This window comes from Piliocolobus tephrosceles, chromosome 2, assembly GCF_002776525.5.
Source record: "Piliocolobus tephrosceles isolate RC106 chromosome 2, ASM277652v3, whole genome shotgun sequence".
NCBI classification, from domain to species: Eukaryota; Metazoa; Chordata; class Mammalia; order Primates; family Cercopithecidae; genus Piliocolobus; species Piliocolobus tephrosceles.
In genome coordinates, this window is record NC_045435.1 from 137,232,085 (window position 1) to 137,254,029 (window position 21,945).

At 41.2% G+C, this 21,945-nt stretch overlaps 1 protein-coding gene across 2 annotated transcripts in view; it reads right to left on the minus strand.

The window, feature by feature from the left end:
• Positions 1-21,945, minus strand: part of TGFBR2 (transforming growth factor beta receptor 2) — an 86,668-nt gene that overhangs the window by 30,013 nt on the left and 34,710 nt on the right. For both annotated transcript variants that reach the window (XM_023192279.2, XM_023192280.3), the window contains 2 exons: positions 18,605-18,773; positions 13,095-13,285 (listed from right to left, as the gene is read on the minus strand). In XM_023192279.2, coding sequence (XP_023048047.1) covers positions 13,095-13,285; positions 18,605-18,773 — 360 coding nt within the window. The remainder of the gene's footprint in view (positions 1-13,094; positions 13,286-18,604; positions 18,774-21,945) is intronic.

The following is a 21,945-nucleotide window of genomic DNA, read 5'->3' on the forward strand; positions in this document are numbered from 1 at the left end:
CATGATATGGCCTTCAGAATCAGAGAAATTACTCTGATTTCTCTCTTATGAAAAAGAATTCATTCCAAAATAAAACACAGATAGAGAAAAGTACATAAAACAAGTATCTGGCTTAGTGAATTATTATAAGGTCAACACTCTTGTAACCACTGGTCAGGTCAGAAAATATAACTTTGCTGGCCATCCCAGAAGTCAGTTCATGTTCCCCAACTCAATCGGAGATCCCTCCCTTCCTCTAAAAAGTAATCACTATTCCTGACTTTTATAGTTATCATTTTCTTGAGTTTTCCGACTGGTTTTATCATCCAAGTATGTATCTGCAGTCGTCTTGCTACTAATATGACTGAATATAAATGCAAAACCTTGTTTTTTTTTGCAGAATTACTGTTTTAAAAAAACTTCCTACAATAAAAACACCAGTAGACTCTTTAGAGAAATGTTTAATCTGAATTAATCAAATCATCAGACAAATCTAGAAAGTGCCTTTATAAAGTAAATGAAATGGTCTGACCTAGTCAAATCAAAGTCAATGTCATGAAAACCAAAAACACGCTGTAGAGGCAAAACAATCAATTCTAATGTGTTGTCCTTGACTGGATGCTGAATTGAAACAACAGACCCATAACCTTGAAGAGATTTGAATACGGACTGGAATGTATATATATTCAGATGTATATATGTGAAGGTATCTGTGTCTGAGTGTACACACACACAAAGAAAGCGAAAGCTAAGCACTCACATATATACTTCACACTGTAGAGTTGAAAGATCTTGCCATCATTTTCTGCACCTTTAAAAATTTTGTTGGCATGTTACATACAGAATAACTTGTCATCTCGTTATTCTAAGTGTGTCCCCAGACCAGCAGCCATCAGCATCCCCTGGGAACTTAATGGAAATGCAGAGTCTTAGCGCTGTCCTCAACTAACTGAATCAGAATCTGCATTTAAAAGTTCTCGCAGTGATTCACTTACACGTTCAAGTTTCAGAGGTAAATTTTATTTTTGCTAAAGAGTTTAGCAAAACTCTTACGGTTTTATTCAGCACTAGCCAATGAGAAAATAGTCCATGATAATTTTCTAGTCAATTAACTGGTGGAGGAATGTAGAATGAGATATGCTTCCCCATCGATCATCCTAGTAAAAAGCACACCAATTTAAGCAAACAATAAAAAGTCATTTTAATTAAACAATGCAAGGACAGTAAGCTCACTAGCAATGAAGGATTTAATTTAACTTCTAGCTATTGACAGCACTCTTCGACATTCTGGATATAGTTTGAGAGTATTTTTTCCCCAAATGATGAAAGAAGTATTCTCTCCAATCAATGTGGTTGTTTTACTCCAACTGCACATATTTCAGAACAAAGCTATTCTCCACCTCTCCTATCCCATGGCACAGTCTCCTTTGTATTATTTCCTTATCTCTCTCCCAGATGGAAAAGCCTTGCATGTATTCTAATCCAGTATGATAACCTCTTTTAGAATTCCCATGAGAGGTAAAGGTAAAACCTCTGCCTGAAAATGTTATGGTAGAAGGACACCACTGCTTTGTTATCATTCCTTAATCAAATCACAATATTTCTAACTGTAGATATATTGGGATAAAGTCTAAATATTGGGATATTTTTAAAATTATTCTTTACATTAAGTCAAATGGAGCCTCTGTGTACTTCTATTACTGGCCTTTCTGCTGTTCTCTAAAGCAAAAAGCAACAAAATGAATCAATTTTCTATGGGATGAGAACACTTAAACTCCTGCTGGACATTAAACTCATATCCCCTAAATCACTTCATTTTCAGGTTGAACAGCCATGTTTTCTTCAGTTACTTTTCAAGAGATATATTTATGAGACTCTAAAGTCTGACATATTTATCAGACCCTAAAATCAGCCTGCCCAGCATATAGCACCCAATAAATGCCAGGACCTTTTTTCTACAGATAAAGTGATCTATTCTCCAAAACCACGCTTGGCTATTTAAGATTCTTCATCATGTGTTTTGCTAAACACAGATATAATACTTGGAATGTAATCTGTGTAGCAAAGATTACAGTAGGACTCTCACCTCCTCTTCCACCGAGTGGAGTTTAAGGCTCTTGATGGTTTGTTCTTTCTGTTTTGTTTTGACTCTTTCAGCAAGATCATCCAGATTTCAGAATGAACTTAACTTACCTCTAAGCCCTGGGGTCTTCATCACAGGAGCAGATTCCCAGCCACTGTTTTGATAAGTGCTCCTTTGCAATTGATTGTTTGAACCTATATGTCTGATTTTACAACTACCTGACAAGTTTTGGAAAATTGGTCATTTCAGGCAATTAAAACCCTGATTTAGCCTTTGCTCTTTTAGGCATCCTTTCCACTGTGATTTTCACTTTATGTTCCTCCTTAGGATATAGATTCTTGCTACCTCTCTTGCTCTGACTTTAAAAGGAGGGCAACAAACATTAGGAGGGTACCTACAACGTACCAGACTTTGTCCAAGAAATGATGACACATCTGTCCCTCCACAGACAGAGCTTCACACCTGACACATGTTCTTTGGAGCAAGATTTTTTTTTTTTTCATTTTCTTTTCCGTGTTATTACACAGAAAAGTCTTCTGACTACTAAAAGCTCAGGCTTTGTTAGGATCCCCACACCTGCCCTGATTCTTTAATTCTTTTTCTGGCTGGCTGTCTGAATTATACCTTGTATTCTGTCTAGGGGCCCTCATGTTCTCAGGAAACCTGAAAGCAAGATGCATTTCTTAAGTTATTTCAGGATCCTCTCCAACAGGGAGACCAGATCCCTTTGGAAAAGCATACTCATTATTCACAATACCTGTTAGGTCACCAAAATACATCCTCTCTCTCTCTCTCTCTCTCTCTCTGGCTTTCCAGGTGAACCACAGGCTTCTGCAATTCCTTCCCACCTGAGTTTCTTTACCTCCTAAAATCACGCACACAGCCTTCCTGGTCCCTGCTTTGTCTCTGACAAGGCAGTGGCACCCAAACCTTGCCATCCAACCTTTTGGACACATTAAGGTTTAAAATGTGCTTTCCTTTAATGTATCGTTTAATCAGTTTTAAAAGCTAAGATGCCTATTCCCAATGAGGCCCTTGACCTTGTTCTAAAGCAATTGCTTGTAAATTGTTGTAGAAAAAAAATAATATCCCCACTTAAAAAGTCTTGTTATTCCTCCGTGGATGGGGTAGAACAGGTGTTGGTTTTTCTCCCCCTCTAACCTTCAAAGGCAGAATTTTGGCTCCTTCCTGCGGTAGTTGCCATTCTTTAATTGTTACCAGCCCTTTCCAGGTTACGTGGGGAATGTGATGAAAAATATAAAAAGATTTGGCAGAACAAACTGTCTTGAGTCCAGTGGTTCCCAATGTAGGCTGCATATTAAAATATCTTGAAGAATTAAAAAATAATTCCTGATACCAGGCCCCAGACCAATTAAGTCAGAAACTGCAGGAGTAAGACCCAGTTAATGAGGAGTTTTTAAAGCTCCTCAGGTGTTTCCAATGTGCAGCCAAGGCTGAGAATGACTACATCAGCCTGGTGGAAGAAATAGGTATATTTGAATAGGATGGGGCCTGGAAAATGGAAGACATGGAAATAATTTTAATGACTAAATTTCAGATAAATTGTTTTTGACATTGGAACCAACTATATCCTCTAATTAGGCAACAAAAGTCATATATATGTATATTTTTAAAAGTAGATAAGCAGATATAAATTATTTCTCTAAAAGTTAATTTTTTTTTTAAAAGCATAACTTGTAATGGCAAAATTGATATTTTCCATAACAGGTAACATGCAGGAGCGATTTAGAATAAAAAAAGGCTTTCCAAAGGCAAGTCATCCAGATGTCCAAATGGTGGTGAATATAGTCTCTGGAGTATATGTGGGTGGAAATAAAAGTCAATTTCACAGTGGATAGCTAACTCCTTGAGCCTTTTTTCCCCTCTGGTGGGACACTGAGACACGTGCAAAGCAGCAAAAAGTCTCGGTGCACCCTTCTTGCCATTACTCATGGGGGTGGAGTTTATGGAACATATGGAGGCCGCAGTGGGAGAGACCTGAGGCTGCAGAGGAACCACCAGAACCTTGCTACAGCGCCAGCAGTATGGGTCCGATTGCTTTCTTGGTCGCTCATAGCCAGTGGATGGAATTTGAGACAGCCTGTGTCCATACTGGATTCCACTCTGCTGATTCATATCAGAATGAGGTTTTAGAGTACAAATATTCACAACCAGAAATCACATCTGGCCTCAGTGCAGCTTTGTTTACTTTGCTACTTAAGAAAAAAAAAGTGAGTTGCTTTTGCCTTAATTCAGTTCAAATACATTCTAAGCTTCCTTCAACTGAATCACAGTGTCCTCTAGCATGTAAATCTTTATTATTTCCTTGGCCAGACCAGGGCCATATTGATGAATTCCAAGTGTGCTTTCTAACCCAGGTTCACAACCAAAGGCTACTTCAGCTCTGAGTCATCACCTCAAATAACTGATTTCTCAGGAATGAGACTAGCAACTTTCATCCATAATTTTCTTCCTCTTGTAACAACTTTTCGCAACCATATTTCCACACTTAGTTTTCCTTCTGCATTTAGACCAGAAAGTAAATCTGGTTTGTTTCTTTTGAAACAAAAATGCACAGCTGGAAAGCCAGCTATTTTGAGGCGTGAGTGCACAGTTCCAAGGCAGCATACCTAAAATCCCCCAGAGCTACCAAAACACCATTTACTCTTTTCATTTCTTACATGCAAGAACTAACCATTTCCCCAAGAAGCCAGCTCCCTGGTGTTGGAGCTGAACAAACACAAAATGAGATTTGGGAGAAAGAGGGCAGCATTTCTAAGACTTGCCTTACTCAGAAAGCAACGGAAGTCAACAAAATGCTCAAGGCATGTGATCAATACACAGAGTGGGTTTGCTGGATGCCGTAAAGCAACGACATTAAGGACACAATGAGTCCAGAGGGAACCAGCTGGCTGAGATGTTCTGCTAGCAAGTTAAACATAGACAGGAAACCGCGTGTCTGATACTGTAAAAAAATAATTTGTCTTCCTGCCAGAGTTAGGCTTGCAAACCAAAAAGGCTGTTTTCACTTAAAAGAAATGCTACAACAATGATAGAGGAAGGAATGAAATTTTGTGGCTACAAGAAGTCCTCTTCTCTGCCCTTCTCCCAACATCTCAGGTTAGAGAGCACACATCACCACACCAACTGCTAAAGCCTGCACATAGCTTGCGAGTCAGCAACGTGCACCACTGGGCGTACATCTTAGGGTCTGCTTCCCTATTTAACCACATAGATTGAACTTTGAGTCAGAAGTGGTTTCTCAAGTCCTGATTTCTAAGCTAGGAAGATACAATCAATTTATTTACAGTCCTATCCCATTCCAAAAACAAAAACAAAACAACAACAAAAAAGAGTGAAAGAAGATAAAGTCAAGATAGGAGCTAAAATTATGAGAAATGGAATAGAAATGTGAGAACACAGGGTAAAAACTGGTAAGCAAGGGTGATATTAGTACACTAAATGTGTAGGCACACATTTGCTAGAAGCAGGATTCAGATTTGCCTCTAAGCTTTTCTGATAGTTAGCATTTGAGAGAGAAACACAAAAAACATGAATATATCTATGGGGGGTTGGCCTGAGACCTGTTTTTGTAAATGAAGTTGTACTGGAACACAGCCACGTCCAATCGCTTACACACTGTCTGTGGCTGCTACCACAGAAGAGTTCAGTGGCTGCGAGGGAGACTCTGCCCTGCAAAGCTGAAAATATTTACTATCTTGCCCTTTATCAAAGAAGTTTGCAGACCCCTGCTCGGTGTGCTTCAAAGTGTCCTTAAGATCAGAGGCAAACAGGTCTTCAAGAGGAGAACACCTTTCTAAAACAGAGAGCCAAAATAAATGTCTCCTGGCTTCCTCATGAAGATAACAAAACAACGCAGTGAACCGCATTCTTTACAGTAAACAGATAACACTGATTCACAGGACTCCTTATAATGGCGAGCACCTCAATAGGACTCAGGTGGAGGAATTTTCAGGGAGGCGAATACATGACGTTAGTACAAAGCTCCTCACTCATCTGGCTAAGATAAGAATAAGAAATTTGAATCTAGTGGAACAGTAATAACTATTTACAGTCAAAATGTATTAAGTGCTTGCTCTGTGCCAGGTGCTGTGCCAAGTTCCCTACATAAATAAATACATTATCCTCAAAATAATCCTATTAAAAGTATTCATTATTTCTACCCCCATTTTTCAGAGAGGAAAACAGATGAAGTAGTTCTCCCAAGAACCAAGAGCTTATACAAGGCTGAGCTAGGATCTGAACACAGGTGATCTCAGCAGGGAAGCCACGCGCTCAGCCCTGCCCTCTGTTGTTTTCCCAACAGATGAGCATCTTACTGGTCATCGTTTGTACACATCGTTTCTCATGGACATGGAAACAGTGTCAGCCTGAGGTTGTGCTTCTTGCCAAGGACATGCTGAGTGGTGGGTCTGGGCTGCTGTTCAGTAAACAGAACAGGTAGCCTCTTATGTAAGGTATACGGCCTCCCACAGGTTAAGACTGATAAAAAAGCAAACACACCACCACCATGGTAATGTGGAAGGGTAAGGGTATTCCTTCTATAAGAGACAAGATTATCTGGTTCTTCTATGACTCTCCTACGGACAAAAAGTGAGGAACAAACTATGAGATCTTGGAAAAAAATCCCAGCTCCTCTCTGGAGACCCACTTTTTTGTCATTAAAATGAAAAGTCTGGAGGAGCCAATTCACAGGTTTCACTTCATCATAGAAATGTAATGATTCTAGGAAACAACACCTGAAAGTAGTTAGCACAGGTGCGCATATTCAGAGTAGGCTGCAATCCAAGGCAGCAATCAACACTATAGTTGTTCTATGAGTTCCCACAGCCTAGGCCATGGGCTTGCCACCACCTTGCCTACATTCAACTGGGAAAGGGGTAGGACCCTGGTCCCGCAAACAAACTACTGAAAGTCCAGGACTTGGGGCCTTTCCTACATGGCCCCAGTGCCTCTCATTTTCTAGAATAAGCAGTTCAGTTCTAAGTTAGCAGGAAAAGCAGGATGGCCAAGATCCAGACATTTGGAAGCTGGAAGTGGTCCAGCAGCATGCCTCCCTTCATCCTCCTTGGCTTATCATCTTGTTTTCCATGTACCCACCTTCAGCAGATAATCTTAGCAAACAACCCAGGAATGAACTGATTCAGACCAACTCTTCTTAGCACCACACTATTACTCTCCACGGCTTTCCAAGGCCACCAAACACCTCCTCTGTAGATCCGATTCAAAACAGGATCTTGTACAATGCATCTTGAAAACATTCACAAATGTCTTCTTGCTTTGGGAAATATTAAGGGACAGTCCCACGGATAAACTAATACAAATACTATAAACTAACATGAACATGATCATAGAAACAAAAGAAATGCCTACTGAAAAGATGTCTGATTTTCTCCACATTAAGATCCACACCAGAACAACGTCTATGGAGTATATTCAAAAAATAAACCTTATTGTCACTGCTGAAAAACACCCACATGCCACTGGAGAGTTCTGTTACACAAGCTGACTGAGTAAAGTATATTTAGCTGATTTCCAAATGACCAGGCTTTAAACCAAATTTATTCCTCGTGGGCCCATTAGCTCAGGGAGTTACTAGCATGAAGTTAATAAGACCTCCATCTCTGGTTCCATCCCTACCTGGTGAGTTCACACCAGTGCTTCTCACACTTCAGTGTGCAAACAAATCACTGAGGGCCTTGTTACAGGCAGATGCTGATGCAATAGGCCCCGGAGGGCCCAAGGTTGGCAGTTCTAATAAGCTTCCTGGTGATCCTGCTGCTGCTGGTCTAGACAATTTCAGTAGCAACCATTTATACCATTCAGAAGAGGTATGTGCCTTGGCATAGAGTGTTCTCCTTAATCAGGGTAAGAAGGAGTAAGAAAGGATGCACCTACTGTGTGACAGCCACTGTGCTGGGTGCTCCCAAGCATCATCTCCTTATATCCCACAACAACCCACAGGTACCATTTATCAGCACTACTTGACCAATAATGGCACAGTCATTCAAAGGGAAGGCCTTGTGGCCCAAAGCAAGCTTTCCATGGAAAAAATGAAGAGGGAATGAATCCCTTTGGCAAGTACAGAACTGCGATTACCCTAATCACTGATGTGAAAGGCACTTGTGAGTTGTTTCAGTTTTATTTAGCTGCTTCCTGCTGTGATTCTGAGTCAAAACAGGAACAACGTGCCTAATTTGTAATATTATCCAACAATGCCAGGGATGTGGTTAGCTTTGATTAGAAATTCTAGACTCAGCATGCTCCCCTTGCCTCTGAGAGGGCATGTGGAGAAAAAGAGAAACTGGATGAAACAGGGATTAAAGCAGAGTGAGCCCCTCCAAAACCTTGTGGTGTGATATGTAGGTATCCGAATGCTCGGTTTATGCACCACAGTCAGCACTCAACTACAAAACCTCAGTGTGAGAACAGACCTAAGGCTACACAGGCCTGGTTTCCTGCATTCAGACAAGCACAAGTCACCAGCCCTCTATAAAAAACCCAACTAGTGCTAACAGCTAACAGTGACATGTCAGGCAATGTTGCAAGCACTTTACATGCATTAATCTACTCAGTCCTCACAACACCTCCCACCTGCTTTGTATTTCCAGTTTACAGATGAAGAGACTGAAGCATGGAGATGTCAAGTCACTGGTCCAACATAGCAGAGCTAATAAGTTGTAGAATAAGCCTTAAATCCAGAAGATCTGGGTCATTCTTGAGTATTACACTAGACTGCTTCTCTCTTACCTAAACCAGCAGAAATCACCTCTTCACTCAGTGTTCTGCAAATTAAACGTCTCACTGCACTTGGAAACCATTTATGAAATGAAAAAAACTGAGTTGTTGTGTTTGATTCTTACAGGTTCAGTGAGAGATCAATAACCACATCATGTCTTTGCAAAGTGGGGATGTCATCTGCAAGTAAACAGGGTGGCTATTTGCTCAGGATTCCTTCCTCTCCTACCTCCTGTGCTGCCTTCAGTCCTGGTGCCCATCAGGTCTCGTCTGACTGACAGCTGTCACCAGGCCATCCATCATGACCAATTCAAACAACTTCTCTTCTAACTGGAATTTTATATGTTGGTTAGTACAGGGATAGACTCTGATTTCCTTGGAATTCTACACAAAATGTTTTGGCAGGAGGGAATCTTCAGAGACTGGGAGGGAAGCAAGAATATGAGAGAACAGTTGTGCAGTGCAGACCCAGCCCCATTCTAGTTGTTTCTTGACTCGTGCCTGCCCTTGGTCACTGTAGGAAGGCACAGGAACTGGCACTAGGCCCCACGGAGGGATTCCAGGGTTAAAGGTAGGTACCCGGTTCAAAGAAAAAAACAGCAAGGTTTCTTTAACTCTTTCATTCTAAAAACCATGACCTCAGTGGTCTGAAGAACTAGCTTTGTTACTCACTCGTTGTTCGATCACAGACAAAGTGTTAAATTTCTCCAAGCCTGGTTTTCTCATGCATAAATAGGGATATTAACAGTGCCTACCCGCATGGGGTGGCTATGAGATGAAATGAGGTCATGCTTGGAAAGGGCTGAGCTCCCTGCATGGCAACAGCGTGTTTTCTCTGAATATTAACTGTCATTAATAGTATCACTAGAAATAAAGATCCATACTTTAAAAGAAAATCTTGTGGCTCAACCTTTTTTTTCTTACATATTAAAAAAGGTAGATGTACATAATTATCATCCATTGTGTAGCTGCAGATCAGGAACTTGCCAGCAAGAGTACTGTGCTACTAATAATATAGCCACAGTGCACTTCATAGCTCTTGTGTTCACTACCTTGTTGGACTTGGAGTAGAGAAATCAACATTAAGAGTTTTCATTCCGGCCAGGCACGGTGGCTCATGCCTATAATCCCAGCACTTTGGGAGGCTGAGGCAGATGAATCATCTGAGGTCAAGAGTTTGCGACCAGTCTGACCAACATGTTGAAACCCCATCTCTACTAAAAATACAAAAATGAGCCAGGCGTGGTGGCAGATGCCTGCAATCCCAGCTACTCGAGAGGCTGAGGCAGGAGAATCACTTGAACCCAGGAGGCGGAGGTTGCAGTGAGCCAAGATTGCACCATTGCACTCCAGTCTGGGTGACAGAGTAAGACTCTGTCTCAAGAAAAAAAAAAAAAAAAACAGTTTTCATTCCTTGATATAAAGAAGAGATGGTGGCAATAAGAGGAGAAGTGGAATACAAAATGTTGCTCCTAATGTCTGCTGTTTTAGGTGGAAGAAATACCCCATCACAGAGAAGACAGATGCTTAAAAAGCAAACACCGCCCCCGCCCCACCTCCTGGAGCATTTTAGAAGACTCTGAAATCACTCAGACATTTGAGTCATCAGCTGTGAAAGGCTTCCTGTACTGTACAGTGAGAAACTGTGTTTATGCTTATCATCTCACTTCATAAGAAAGTCTGAGAATAAGAGGAAAAACGAGGGATGCCCATGATGATCACCTGAGTTGAAATACTCCGAAAATGGAAGTCATTAATACCTACAAGGCTTATAGTAAAATATAAAACACATGAGATATTTTGACAAAGATATTCAATAATAAAATATAGATCCAACTTGTAGGCCATTTATCAACTTTTGTCCTTTTGGAGGAAATAAACTTGTCTGCTGTAGAAAAGCCAGTATACAAAAGGAGAGAAAAGTTTTTTCAGTGCCAGTAAACGTGCCTGGGTATTCTGCTATTAGAGATTAATTCCTTTGGCTTAGGCTAGGTCTTCTTTTAAAAGGTGAACTACTTGAAGAAAGCTGACGTGGTAAGTCAGAATATCAGGTGCTACCATGTTTCGTGTGATTTAATCTATTTAGATTTCCATCTAACTCAAATCACATAAAGAACATGAGGCCAGGCACAGTGGCTCATGCCTGTAATTCTAGTAATTTGGGAGTCCGAGGGAGGTGGATCACCTGAGGTCAGAAGTTCGAGACCAACCTGACCAACATGGTGAAACCTCTTTCTACTAAAAATACAAAAATTAGCTGGGCATGGTGGCACACTCCTGCAGTCCCAGCTACTCAGGAGGCTGAGGCAGGAGGATCACTTGAACCTGGGAGGCAGAGGTTGCAGTGAGCCAAGATCGCGCCATTGCACTCCAGCCTGGGCGACAGCATGAGACGCCATCTTAAAAAAAAAAAAAAGAAAATAAGAGAAAAGAAAGAAAAGAAAAGGAGAGAAATTGACCATTTATAGGATGAGAACATAGGAAGGAAGAGTAACCTGGAAAGTGTTGCCCTGACAAGAGTGCATGCCTGCCTTCAGTTCACTGAGAAGTTGGCCTGGGGGAAGCTGGGCAGGAAGAGAGGGAGAATGGCAGTAGGTGAAGGACACAGGAAGAGAACAAGCTGGATCTGCAGTGCTACTGAGCACCAAACACGAAACACGAGGACACATCTCTTCTCGCAGGTGGAATGCACATGGACACAGAGATAGGGTGTATAGAGCCAGCACTTGTGTTTCAAAAAGATTTTTTAATTAAATCAGACCTATTGTTGACTAAACTAACCTTTTCCTTCCCTGAATTTACATTCCTAGAACCAGGAGAGTACTATTAATATTTATTTATACTATCACGTCGGTAAAAATTGAAAGACTTATCCATCCCCAGTGCTAGAGAAGGTACATGGAAATCCATATGTTCACATCCTTTTTGGGAGGAGAATAGTTTAGTAGCGCTTATTCAAATTTAAAATACACATACTTGTAATCTAGAAATTTCACTTCTGGCAATCTGCTTTGCAGAAATATTAGCACAAATGCATGAGATATTTTTACAAAGCTATTCAATGTAGCATTAAGTGGAAAAATGGAACATAATCCATCAACAGGGACATGATAAGATCCATCATGGGAGATAATATGAAATTTGAGACTAAATTAAAAGATGTACAGTATATCTATGTGTTCTATCTTGTTTAGAAGGAACTGTAAAAGTGGTTGGGTTTAAAAAACATGGCAAAATAATATAGTATGATCAAATAGTTGCACTGAAAGATGGATGACTGGATGGAATGGATGGAAGGATGGACAGATGGATGAAAGCAGGGAAGGAGAAAGGAAGAGAGGGAGTGATTGGGAGAGAGGATCGAGTGGAAGATAATATGAATGAATGATAGAGACATATGTGCATCTAATACATTGTCAATACAGATGATCTGTTGCAGTGGGAGTGAGGGGATGAGGGAAATGTACTTTCATTTTTAATTTCCACACACTGTTGGATTGTTTGAAATTTTTGATGAAGAGCATATAATACTTTTATAATTAAGCCACTGAATACTCTTCTTATTAAAAATTGAGTCTATGCCTTTCTTTCAAGCCGAGTAAACACTGAACTGCAAAGATGAAGGCTAGTATCTAATCTACTCTTCTCCTGACTTCAAAGGGTAAACTTTTTATTTTACCCTTTATCCAAGGGTAAGCTTATTATTTCCTCTCTGTATTTCAATTTTTCTCTCATATGGGATTGATGACAAGTACCCTAAAGACAAATCCTGGGACTATGTACAAGAAACGACTTCAGTTATAAAGAAAGTCCTCCTCTAAGATTAAACAACCCCATCCAAATCTTTAGAACAATGGTTACCAAATTTTAGCTGCAGCAAATTACTGGGAGGGCTTGTTAAAATACAGATAGCTGTGATTCACCCCCTATGTTTCTGATTTAGTGGGGCCTAAGAATCTGCATTTATAACAGGTTCCCAGGTGATACTCATGTTGGCTGCTCAAGGGGCTGCACTTTGAGAACCATTGCTCTAGATGAAAGAAACTATTTGTCAAAGACAAATAATAATGTTTGCCCCAGTCAACCATATTTGATGAGAACCAGAACAAACCCTGCTACTCCCTAAGCCCGTCTTTCCACCAGCTGAATGGGCTCCTAATCCACTGTATGGAATCCACCACAGGAGGAATGTGCTCTGTGACACTGCAGACCAAGGATGCAAAAAACTGGCACAGATGTCAGATCCCAGACCCTTAAAGAGAAGAAAACTCACCTTCTGAGAAGATGATGTTGTCATTGCACTCATCAGAGCTACAGGAACACATGAAGAAAGTCTCACCAGGCTTTTTTTTTTCCTTCATAATGCACTTTGGAGAAGCAGCATCTTCCAGAATAAAGTCATGGTAGGGGAGCTTGGGATCATGGCAAACTGTCTCTAGTGTTATGTTCTCGTCATTCTTTCTCCTAGAGTGCAGAGATTCATTGGAAGCAAGGGGAGAGGGAGAGAGAGAGAAAGAGAATAAATGAATAATTTGGCCTCCAGTCAGAAAGGCAGTCTGGAATACTTTTCCTTCATGAAGTTGTTCCTAACAACGGCAGCTGGTTCCTGTTCTCCAGCATGCGCAGGCTGTCCTATAGTCTCCTATGTTTTTCTACTTTTTTCTGTTTTTCCTTTGTTTATTCTCGGAACCCATTTGTGGTTATAAACATCACCTGGAGCAGACAGCGTTCCATGGGGGCAGTCCTGGTGGAGAATTTTACACATTTAAGTCTTAATTAAATCATTAATGGGGAACACATGGGAAAAAAGAACATTCCTAGGTACTCAGGATAATTTTAAATCTTCTATCCTGAATGTAATGCAAACCTCACATCACACCCCTAGTTTAACTGGCAAAATCTGTCCTGTCTAGCTATACTGTTTTCAAAGAGCATGCCTGGGGAAATAGTCACAGTTCCTCTTTTTTTGTTTGCTGGGCCCCAGAGCATTGCCTGCAAAGGGTATACTCCTTGTCAACAGCTGGTTCTGCTGAGAAAAACGGGAAGAAACATCCCAGATAAAGAATTGCAGTCTTTCCCAAATTACAGAAAGGAGCAATTCAGAAAAAAATAAATAAATAAATACATGAAACGGAAAAGGATTTCAGGGTGTTCTTCATTTACAGTTCAATGAAATATTTTATGCTGTCATAAACTAACTACTTTTACACTTAGTATCCCTTCACAGCACATATTTGAAGACTAATTTAGCCCAGGGCTCAGAGAATTTCTCACACAGAATTTTCCCTGGGTCCTAGGAAATGCTCAATTGGCTCTCAGGGCACATTAGATTTTTAAACAACATGATTAATGCCCACTATTATAATTGAACAGAAGAACACTGTGGCTCTCTTGGCAAAGGGCATCACCTCTCTATCCAGCTCCCTCTGCTCCCTCATGAACATACTATCTGGGATGACTGTCCAACAAGGTTAATCTGACATCCTCCCTTTCACCTCTGTCATTTTTAGATGCAAAATACCTGCTGTCTTGAATTGCATTCTCTCTGTCTAGAGAGGGAGCGGAAGGAAGGGCTAATTTGGACCAGTCAGTTTTGCTAGAGTAATCTTCTATGAAGATTCTGAGTGCAGACATGAGCCAATGCGAGCATGTACTCGCTCACCAATTTTCCCCTCATCCTCCCTGCCCCATGCACAGAGGCTCACTGCTCACAGCAAGGAAAACGGAAGGCAGGCTAGAAGCAAGAAGCAGCTAAGACACAGCTTGCACCTGTAAAACATGTGGGGCCATCCCCATGAGAGAAAGAGCAACTTTGACCAATACCTCCTTTTTAGTGCTTAAGTCAAGGACACTAAAGGACAATCTGTTGACAAAGAGATACGGGCAAGGGTATGGGTGAGGACAGCCCAGGCAGGAATGGTGCCAGTGTTGACATCCATGCAGCCCAGAGTTGACTCCAATGGAGGTACATGTGTCTGTTTGCGACGGGGCTCAAGGGCTCTGCAACTAGAATTCCGAAAGACACAAGAGGAGCAAAGCTTTGTTAAGTTGGTCCCTGCTGTGACAGGAAGAGTGACAAGCAGAATAACTGGTTGAGGGTGGCTATCAGGACACCAAATGAAACTAAATGAAAGTTGGCATAATCATACAACAAATCACATATATTTCGAAATCTACCCATCCTAAACCCCAAAGCTACTGGGCAGTCTTCAAATCAGCTGTAGTCATGGAACAAGAATGCCTTCCTCCCTGCCCCCACAGTTGTGCGTGTCTGTGTGTATGTGTGTGTGTGTAGGTTGTTTTTGGTTTTGGTAATAAAATGAAGGTATGCTGTGCCCACGGAAAGGCATGGTCCCTCTTCCTTGTGACGCTTATAGAGGCCAAAGAAGGAACCGTGAGCCATGAAAGAAAGCTGCTCTATAATTATTGGGCAGCTCTTGCAGAGCCTCTGGTTTTCCACCTCTTAGCTACTTAGAGAACTAAAATCACAGAGAGAAAACAACTGTAACACTTGAGACCCGGTAAAGTCCTTAACTGCCTTCTCCACTCACTCCTGTAACAGCCAGGCACAGCTAACTTTTCAAACCCTTTTTGGATACAGCTGAGCATAGGAAAGGTAAATACAAAGAAGTAAATACGGACTTTTTTTGTCCCACAACATTTACTCTTAGCCATTGAAGAGGTTATCAATTTCCACTGAAAGAAGAACCGACATGACAAAATTAATTTTGGAGGCAGAGCATGGTGGCTCATGCCTGTAATCCCAGTACTTTGGGAGGCCGAGGCAGGTGGATCACATAGTCAGGAGTTGGAGACCAGCCTGGCCAACACAGTGAAACCCCATCTCTACTAAAAGTACAAAAAAATTAGCCGGGTGATAGTGGTGTGCGCCTGTAATCCCAGCTACTTGGGAAGCTGAGGCAGGAGAATCGCGTGAACCCACAAGGCGGATGTTGCAGTGAGCCAAGATCACGCCATTGCACTCCAGTCAGGGCAACAGTGGGAGACTCCCTCTTAATAATAATAATAATAATAATGATAATAACAACTTTGGTTATAAAATATTTCTATCCTTGGAAGGAGCTTAAGCATTTTACATGGAATGGGCACACAACTGACATTAGTTAAATGAATGAATAAATGAATGAGTGAATGATGAATGAATGAATAAAAAACACTAAAACTGATTAAAAAAAAAAACACTGAAATCTACAGTCATAGTAGAGCCTTTCGGTTTCCACACTGGCTATTTTTACAGTAGCCTCCTGTCTTAGTTTAGGGTTCCTGGAAACAGACCTTGAGGCTGTGAGAGTTCTGTGCAGGAGGTTTTTGGAGATGCATCTGTAAGGGACTAAAGGCAGCAGTATTGCACAGAAGGAAAAAGCTAAACCATAATGCAGGTTGCAGCAAAGGCCTCAGTGAATGCCTTGGAAGCTCTGAACGTGAGATGGTCCTTCAAAGATGTCCCACATCATGGCAAAATAACCAGGAATGTGTTTCTCTGCATCAACTAGCCATGGGATGCTGGATATCCATGAAAGGTGTCCAATGTGAAGGAAGCAGCTCCCATCACTGGAGGGAAGACTCAGCAGTGAACCTTCAACAGACAACACTCCCAGGGAGTGAGTGCCTTGGTCATGAAGGAGGATCAAGGAGGGCGCTATAGCATCCCCTACACTTCCCCTTCTCATTAGCAACACCCCTGGCTTCACAGGAGAATTTTCTTGGGCCAAGACAGGTCAAAATAATGTTCACTGTATTTACCCTTTATAGCTGGGACACAGAAAAACAGGGAGGCCTCCTCTCTTCGACATGCTCACATTTTTTTGAGGCTAGCAAAGCCTCTATTCTAGAGAGACTTGATTCACATTCAATGATTTGGGTTTGTATTACTGGTCAGAAAAACAAAAATCTTAATTAAAAGAGCCTTTTTGGGTGGCAGAAGTAAGTGCTCACACCACCGTAGATATTTAAGAAACCACGGAAGGAAGCTTTGAGGCCATCTAGTCTGGTGTCTCAATCTTTCCTGCATTCTATTTGACACATGGTCATCCAGCCTCTCCTGAACTTCACTTGGTGCTTACAGAAAAGGAAGCCTGTTCTGCTGTTGGGAAACCATGATTGTGAAAATGTCTAAACTTATGCTGAGCACAAGTCTGCCCTCTTGCAAATGATATGGATCCTCCCTCTACCCTTCAGAGTTATGCAGAATATGTTTATTATATATTCTACCTGAAAGCCTTTCAATTTCATCAGCAGAACCCATGATCTCCCTTCACTGCACTAACCATGTCTAATTGCCCAGGCCATTCCTCAGACAGCATGATCTCTAGGCCTCTAACCACACTGGTCCCTCTCCTCTGAACACACTCTTTGTCCAAATCCTTTCTCTGAAAGCGTTACCTAGAAGTGGACATGGACAGGTATCACATCATATTGGCAAGTATGTCATGACAGGTCTTTGCTGTTAACATTCCTTCAGTTCTTAAGAAACCAGTTCATCCCCTGGTATGTACAGAAATTTGTAAAGTTTCCAGATCTATTATCAAGGCTAGCTTTACAAGGTCTGTGGGTCTCAAATGACTTATTCCCAAAAAAGGGGGAGAGATATTTGGATTTATATTCTTGTTTGTCAACTAGCCAGGAGCCACATAAGTTACTTTCTAAAAAATGGTCAATAAATTAAAAACATCAGAATAAGTCTGCAAAATGTCATATCTCATTAATGAATTTATGTACTTTTGCAAAATTGCAACTCTTCTAAAGATCAAGGTTGTTTATTTCTTGTTCATGCTCACAATCTATAACCATGAATTAATCAGTTGATTCATGAGTATCCACTGTGTATGTATAATTACTATTTGAGATGTGTATATGAGTTGGAGGCAATGAGAGAGAGAGAGAGAGAAGAAAATGTGATCCAATAAAAATATATAGTTCTGTTCGGGCATGGTGGCTCATGCCTGTAATCCCAGCATTTTGGGAGGCAGAGGCGAGCAGATCACCTGAGGTTGGGAGTTTGAGACCAGGCTGGCCAACATGGTGAAACCCGTCTCTACCAAAAATACAAAAATTAGCCAGGCGTGGTAGCAGCCACCTGTAATCCCAGCTACTCGAGAGGCTGAGGCAGGAGAATCACTTGAACCTGGGAGGTAGAGGTTGTGGTGAGCCAAAAATGTGCCACTGTACTCCAGCCTGGGTGACAGAGCAAGACTCCATCTCAAAAAAAAAAAAAAAAAAAAAAAAAGAAATATGTAGTTCTGAGCCGAGAAATAAGTCATATCTAGTCCAATGGTTATATGAATGATATAACCAGGATTTCTGACTGAAAAAATAGGTTGTTTTTCTGGTTCTCCAAGTAGATTCCCCATTTTTAGCAGGTGGTTGTCTTTTCCAACAGCCAACCTTTCATCACCTCTTCTTCCAGACCTGAGACAGCCTCAGGAGAACAAAGCTCCTGGTCTCACTATGGGGTACTGAGGAGGTGTCGGTTAAATGACTACTAAGTGGCAAATCCCTCTTCTTGGTATAAGAAAGAGTTTCCAGATTTATTATATTAAAGATCGTTTTATATACCATGACATACCCACATAAATGTACATGTACATGCAGAGAACACCCTAGAAACTACATTTAATAATCGAAAGAGAGATGGTCTAAAGGAAAGGGAAATGGAACAGGTGTTTACACTTAGGGGACAGAGATACACTGACTGTGTGTACTGTGAGAATACATTATGTAAAAAGGGGAAAAGAAAGAATAACTTCTTAAAAGGCTCCTTACCATACAGCCACACAGACTTCCTGTGGCTTTTCACAGATGGAGGTGATGCTGCAGTTGCTCATGCAGGATTTCTGGTTGTCACAGGTGGAAAATCTCACATCACAAAATTTACACAGTTGTGGAAACTTGACTGCACCATTGTTGTCAGTGACCATCATGTCATTGTTAACTGAGGAGAGAGAAAGATATATTAAATGATTATCCAACTGCCAGGCAGCCTGCCAATGAATTCCTGAAGATGTTATGCAATTTCAAATGAACTTGATGTCATGGAATGAATCTGAAGAAAGGCAAAATAATTCCTTCACATAAGACTAGAACTCCCTCATGTCTGCAATTTGTAATAAAATCCATTGTATGGTGGTGAGGGGTGGTGAGGGGTTGGGGTGGTTGAGTAGCCATTTGCTTTTGTCAACGGTTGTCATAAGGCTGACTTTCTACAAAAACCTTATCATTCAATAAAGAAACCTGGATGGGCCCCTGCATAGTACGGAGTGCTGGGTCCACAAATAAAAGTACCCTTAAGGAAATTATAGTTTAGCTGGGTGAATAAGACAGGAAACAGACCAAGTCAGGGTGACCCAAAATAGAGGGCAGCGCAGAGGATGTGGGAGCCAGGCGAGCATCACCGCCCAGCTGGGCAGGGAGGTTACAAACTCACAGAGTCATGAAGTGCCACACAAAAGGAGCAACCGTTGGTGGAGGCACAAGACTTTACCACCATCTTCCTGACCTATTCCTGAAAGAGCTATAAGGGTCTTCTTTTCAAGGGACTAGTTCTACTGACTTCTCTCTGTGTTTGAGGGAAATCAGTTGATTAACCAACACTTACTGAGTGCCTCCTAGACACAATCCCAAGCATTGGAGGCACTGGAGTATGATCACAGCAAATAAAAGCTGAACCCACCTAAGGATCTACCTTCCGTACCTCTCTCTTACCACCACCATGGCCAGCTTCCTGCCCCTTTCTGGGAAGAAGCCAAGTTCATTCCCTCCTCAGGCCTTTCACTTGCTATTACCTTTGTTTAGCTTCCTGTCACTTTTCTGGTCTCTGATCAAATGCCACCTCTTCATGCTACAGCAACCTGCAAGTAACTACCACAGGACTCTGTTGTATTGTCTGCACAAACTATCTGCATCACATACTTGCTAATAATCTACCCACAAATATGTAAGCTCCATGAGACTTTCTCCACCTCATTTACCTACTATATCTCCAGTGCCAAGAATAGAACCTGTCACATAGAAGGTATAAGAAATGTTTATTGGATAAATGAGTGAACACAGGATGACTACAAGGAGTCCATGTTTGGCCCTTGATGCCAAGTAGGATAGGATATAGAGCTTCTTTACTCAGATTAGAGAGGAGTGTGATTATAAATGTGATATTCATTCCCATTTATTCAATAAAATATGGAAGACAGACTATTCTTTGCAAAATACATGCTGCAAGCTAGGGGCAGTTTAAATAAAGGTATAACACCCCATTCCCCATTTTCTTCCTCAATGAGATGGTGATGATGTTAACTAAAGACATTAGTTTGGACAGTCAGTGAAGTATGATAAGGCTACTAGGCACCCAACCAGCAAACATGAATTAATACTTACATGCTAGACTAAGAAATATTAAGCACTTAGACCGAAATGGGGCACTGGAGGAGTTGATGGGCCATAGAAAGTTGTGAGATACTTTTCCAAGGCATAACCCTTAGGCCTAAGCAAAGCCTCGTGTTCCCTCTGCTCTTGCCTAGAGAGGAACACGTCCAATGCCCTTCCACAGTCACTCTCTGTCCTGTGAATTTTAGGTTTCTGTCTTAGATACTTTGTCCTGCAACTGTCTTTGTAGCTTGGGCATAGCACCTGTTTCCTGGGTCTCTAAAAATATAAAGATATATAAATTTAAGATTTGCTTTCTTGTGGTAACAGTAAATATAGAAGAAAAAAAATAAAGCCATTCATCCCTCTCGGGCCTCAAGTTCATTTCAGGAAGTATATTTTTAGGTAACAAGCTATTTTGAAATTCTCAGTGTCTCCCAGACCAAGAGCTCTATGCTTAGCTAAAAATACAGGCAGAAATGCTCTCTGAACTGTGTGTGAAATTTGGGAGAAACACAACAATGAACATGTATTTTTTTCTAACATGGTTATATTTGGATCAATTTTTGAAACAACTAATAACGCTTTAGGTTTCTTTAACATTGTTAAAGCAAAAAAAAAAAAAAAGTGAAACCACGTTTTGTTTATTTCATACATATATATTTTTTGTATAGGTTATGTTTTGGACAAGCACCTATTTGCTGATTAGGAAGGTTTGTTGTTTGTAAATATAAAATCAAATTTCCATGACTTGAAATTCAGCCTTCCAACATTTTAGAATTTTAGCTTAGACTGGTGGTTACCAACTTGGAGAGCACGTTGAAATCAATCACCTGAGGAAATTTAAAAAATACTGAAGGGGTCCCACTCCCAGACAGTCTGATTTAATTTTTCTGGAAGGTAACTGAGGCACCAGGATTTTCAGAAGCCGCCCAGATGATTCTAATGTAGAACCAAGGTTGAGAACCCTGACCTATAATTAGTTGAAAAAAACACAATAAGCAGAAAACAAAACAGCAACCCCCGACCCCCACCCCAGCACCACAAACACATATACAACTTATGCTGCTGAGCGGACAGCACCTGGATAAAGCTGGAAGAAGTACCCTTGTGAAAAAATGCCCCCAAGGAGAGGTGATTAGCTCTTTCACACCTCGGATAGAGAGAAATTCTTCTCTGTGCTGGCCAGTCCTTTTCTAGCAAAACCTTAGAAACATGAAGAGTGACAGGAGTGAGCAGTGATAAGACAGAAATGAAAACAGATGAGATGGGTGCTGGGAGCAGTGGTGGCCACAGATGCGTTGACAAATGCAAATGGTTTAAGTCTGATGCTTGCAGAACACAATCAACAGGGAAGAGAAAAAAGGACCATTAAAAGAAAGAAAGAGAAAGGGAGAGAAAGGGAAGGATGAAGGGAGAGGGAGAGGAAGGGAGGGAGGAGGGACTGAGGGAGGGAGAGAGGGAAAGAAAGAGGGAGAGACTGGGCAGAGAGAGAGAGAGAGAAAGAGAGAGAGAAGGTCCACCAATTTGCACAGCTCCAGGTACACCACCGTAATGGGTCCCCTGGAGACACACAATACATGTCACTTTACGGGTAGACCCACCAAGAGAAAGCCTCTCCATTGAATTTTGAAGAAAAGCCAAACAAGCAACTGTACTGCATACAGACACAGACATATGTGGGGAGGGGCAGTGCACAATAAGAATGTGCACATGCTGAGCACCCACTGTATACAAGGAAAGTT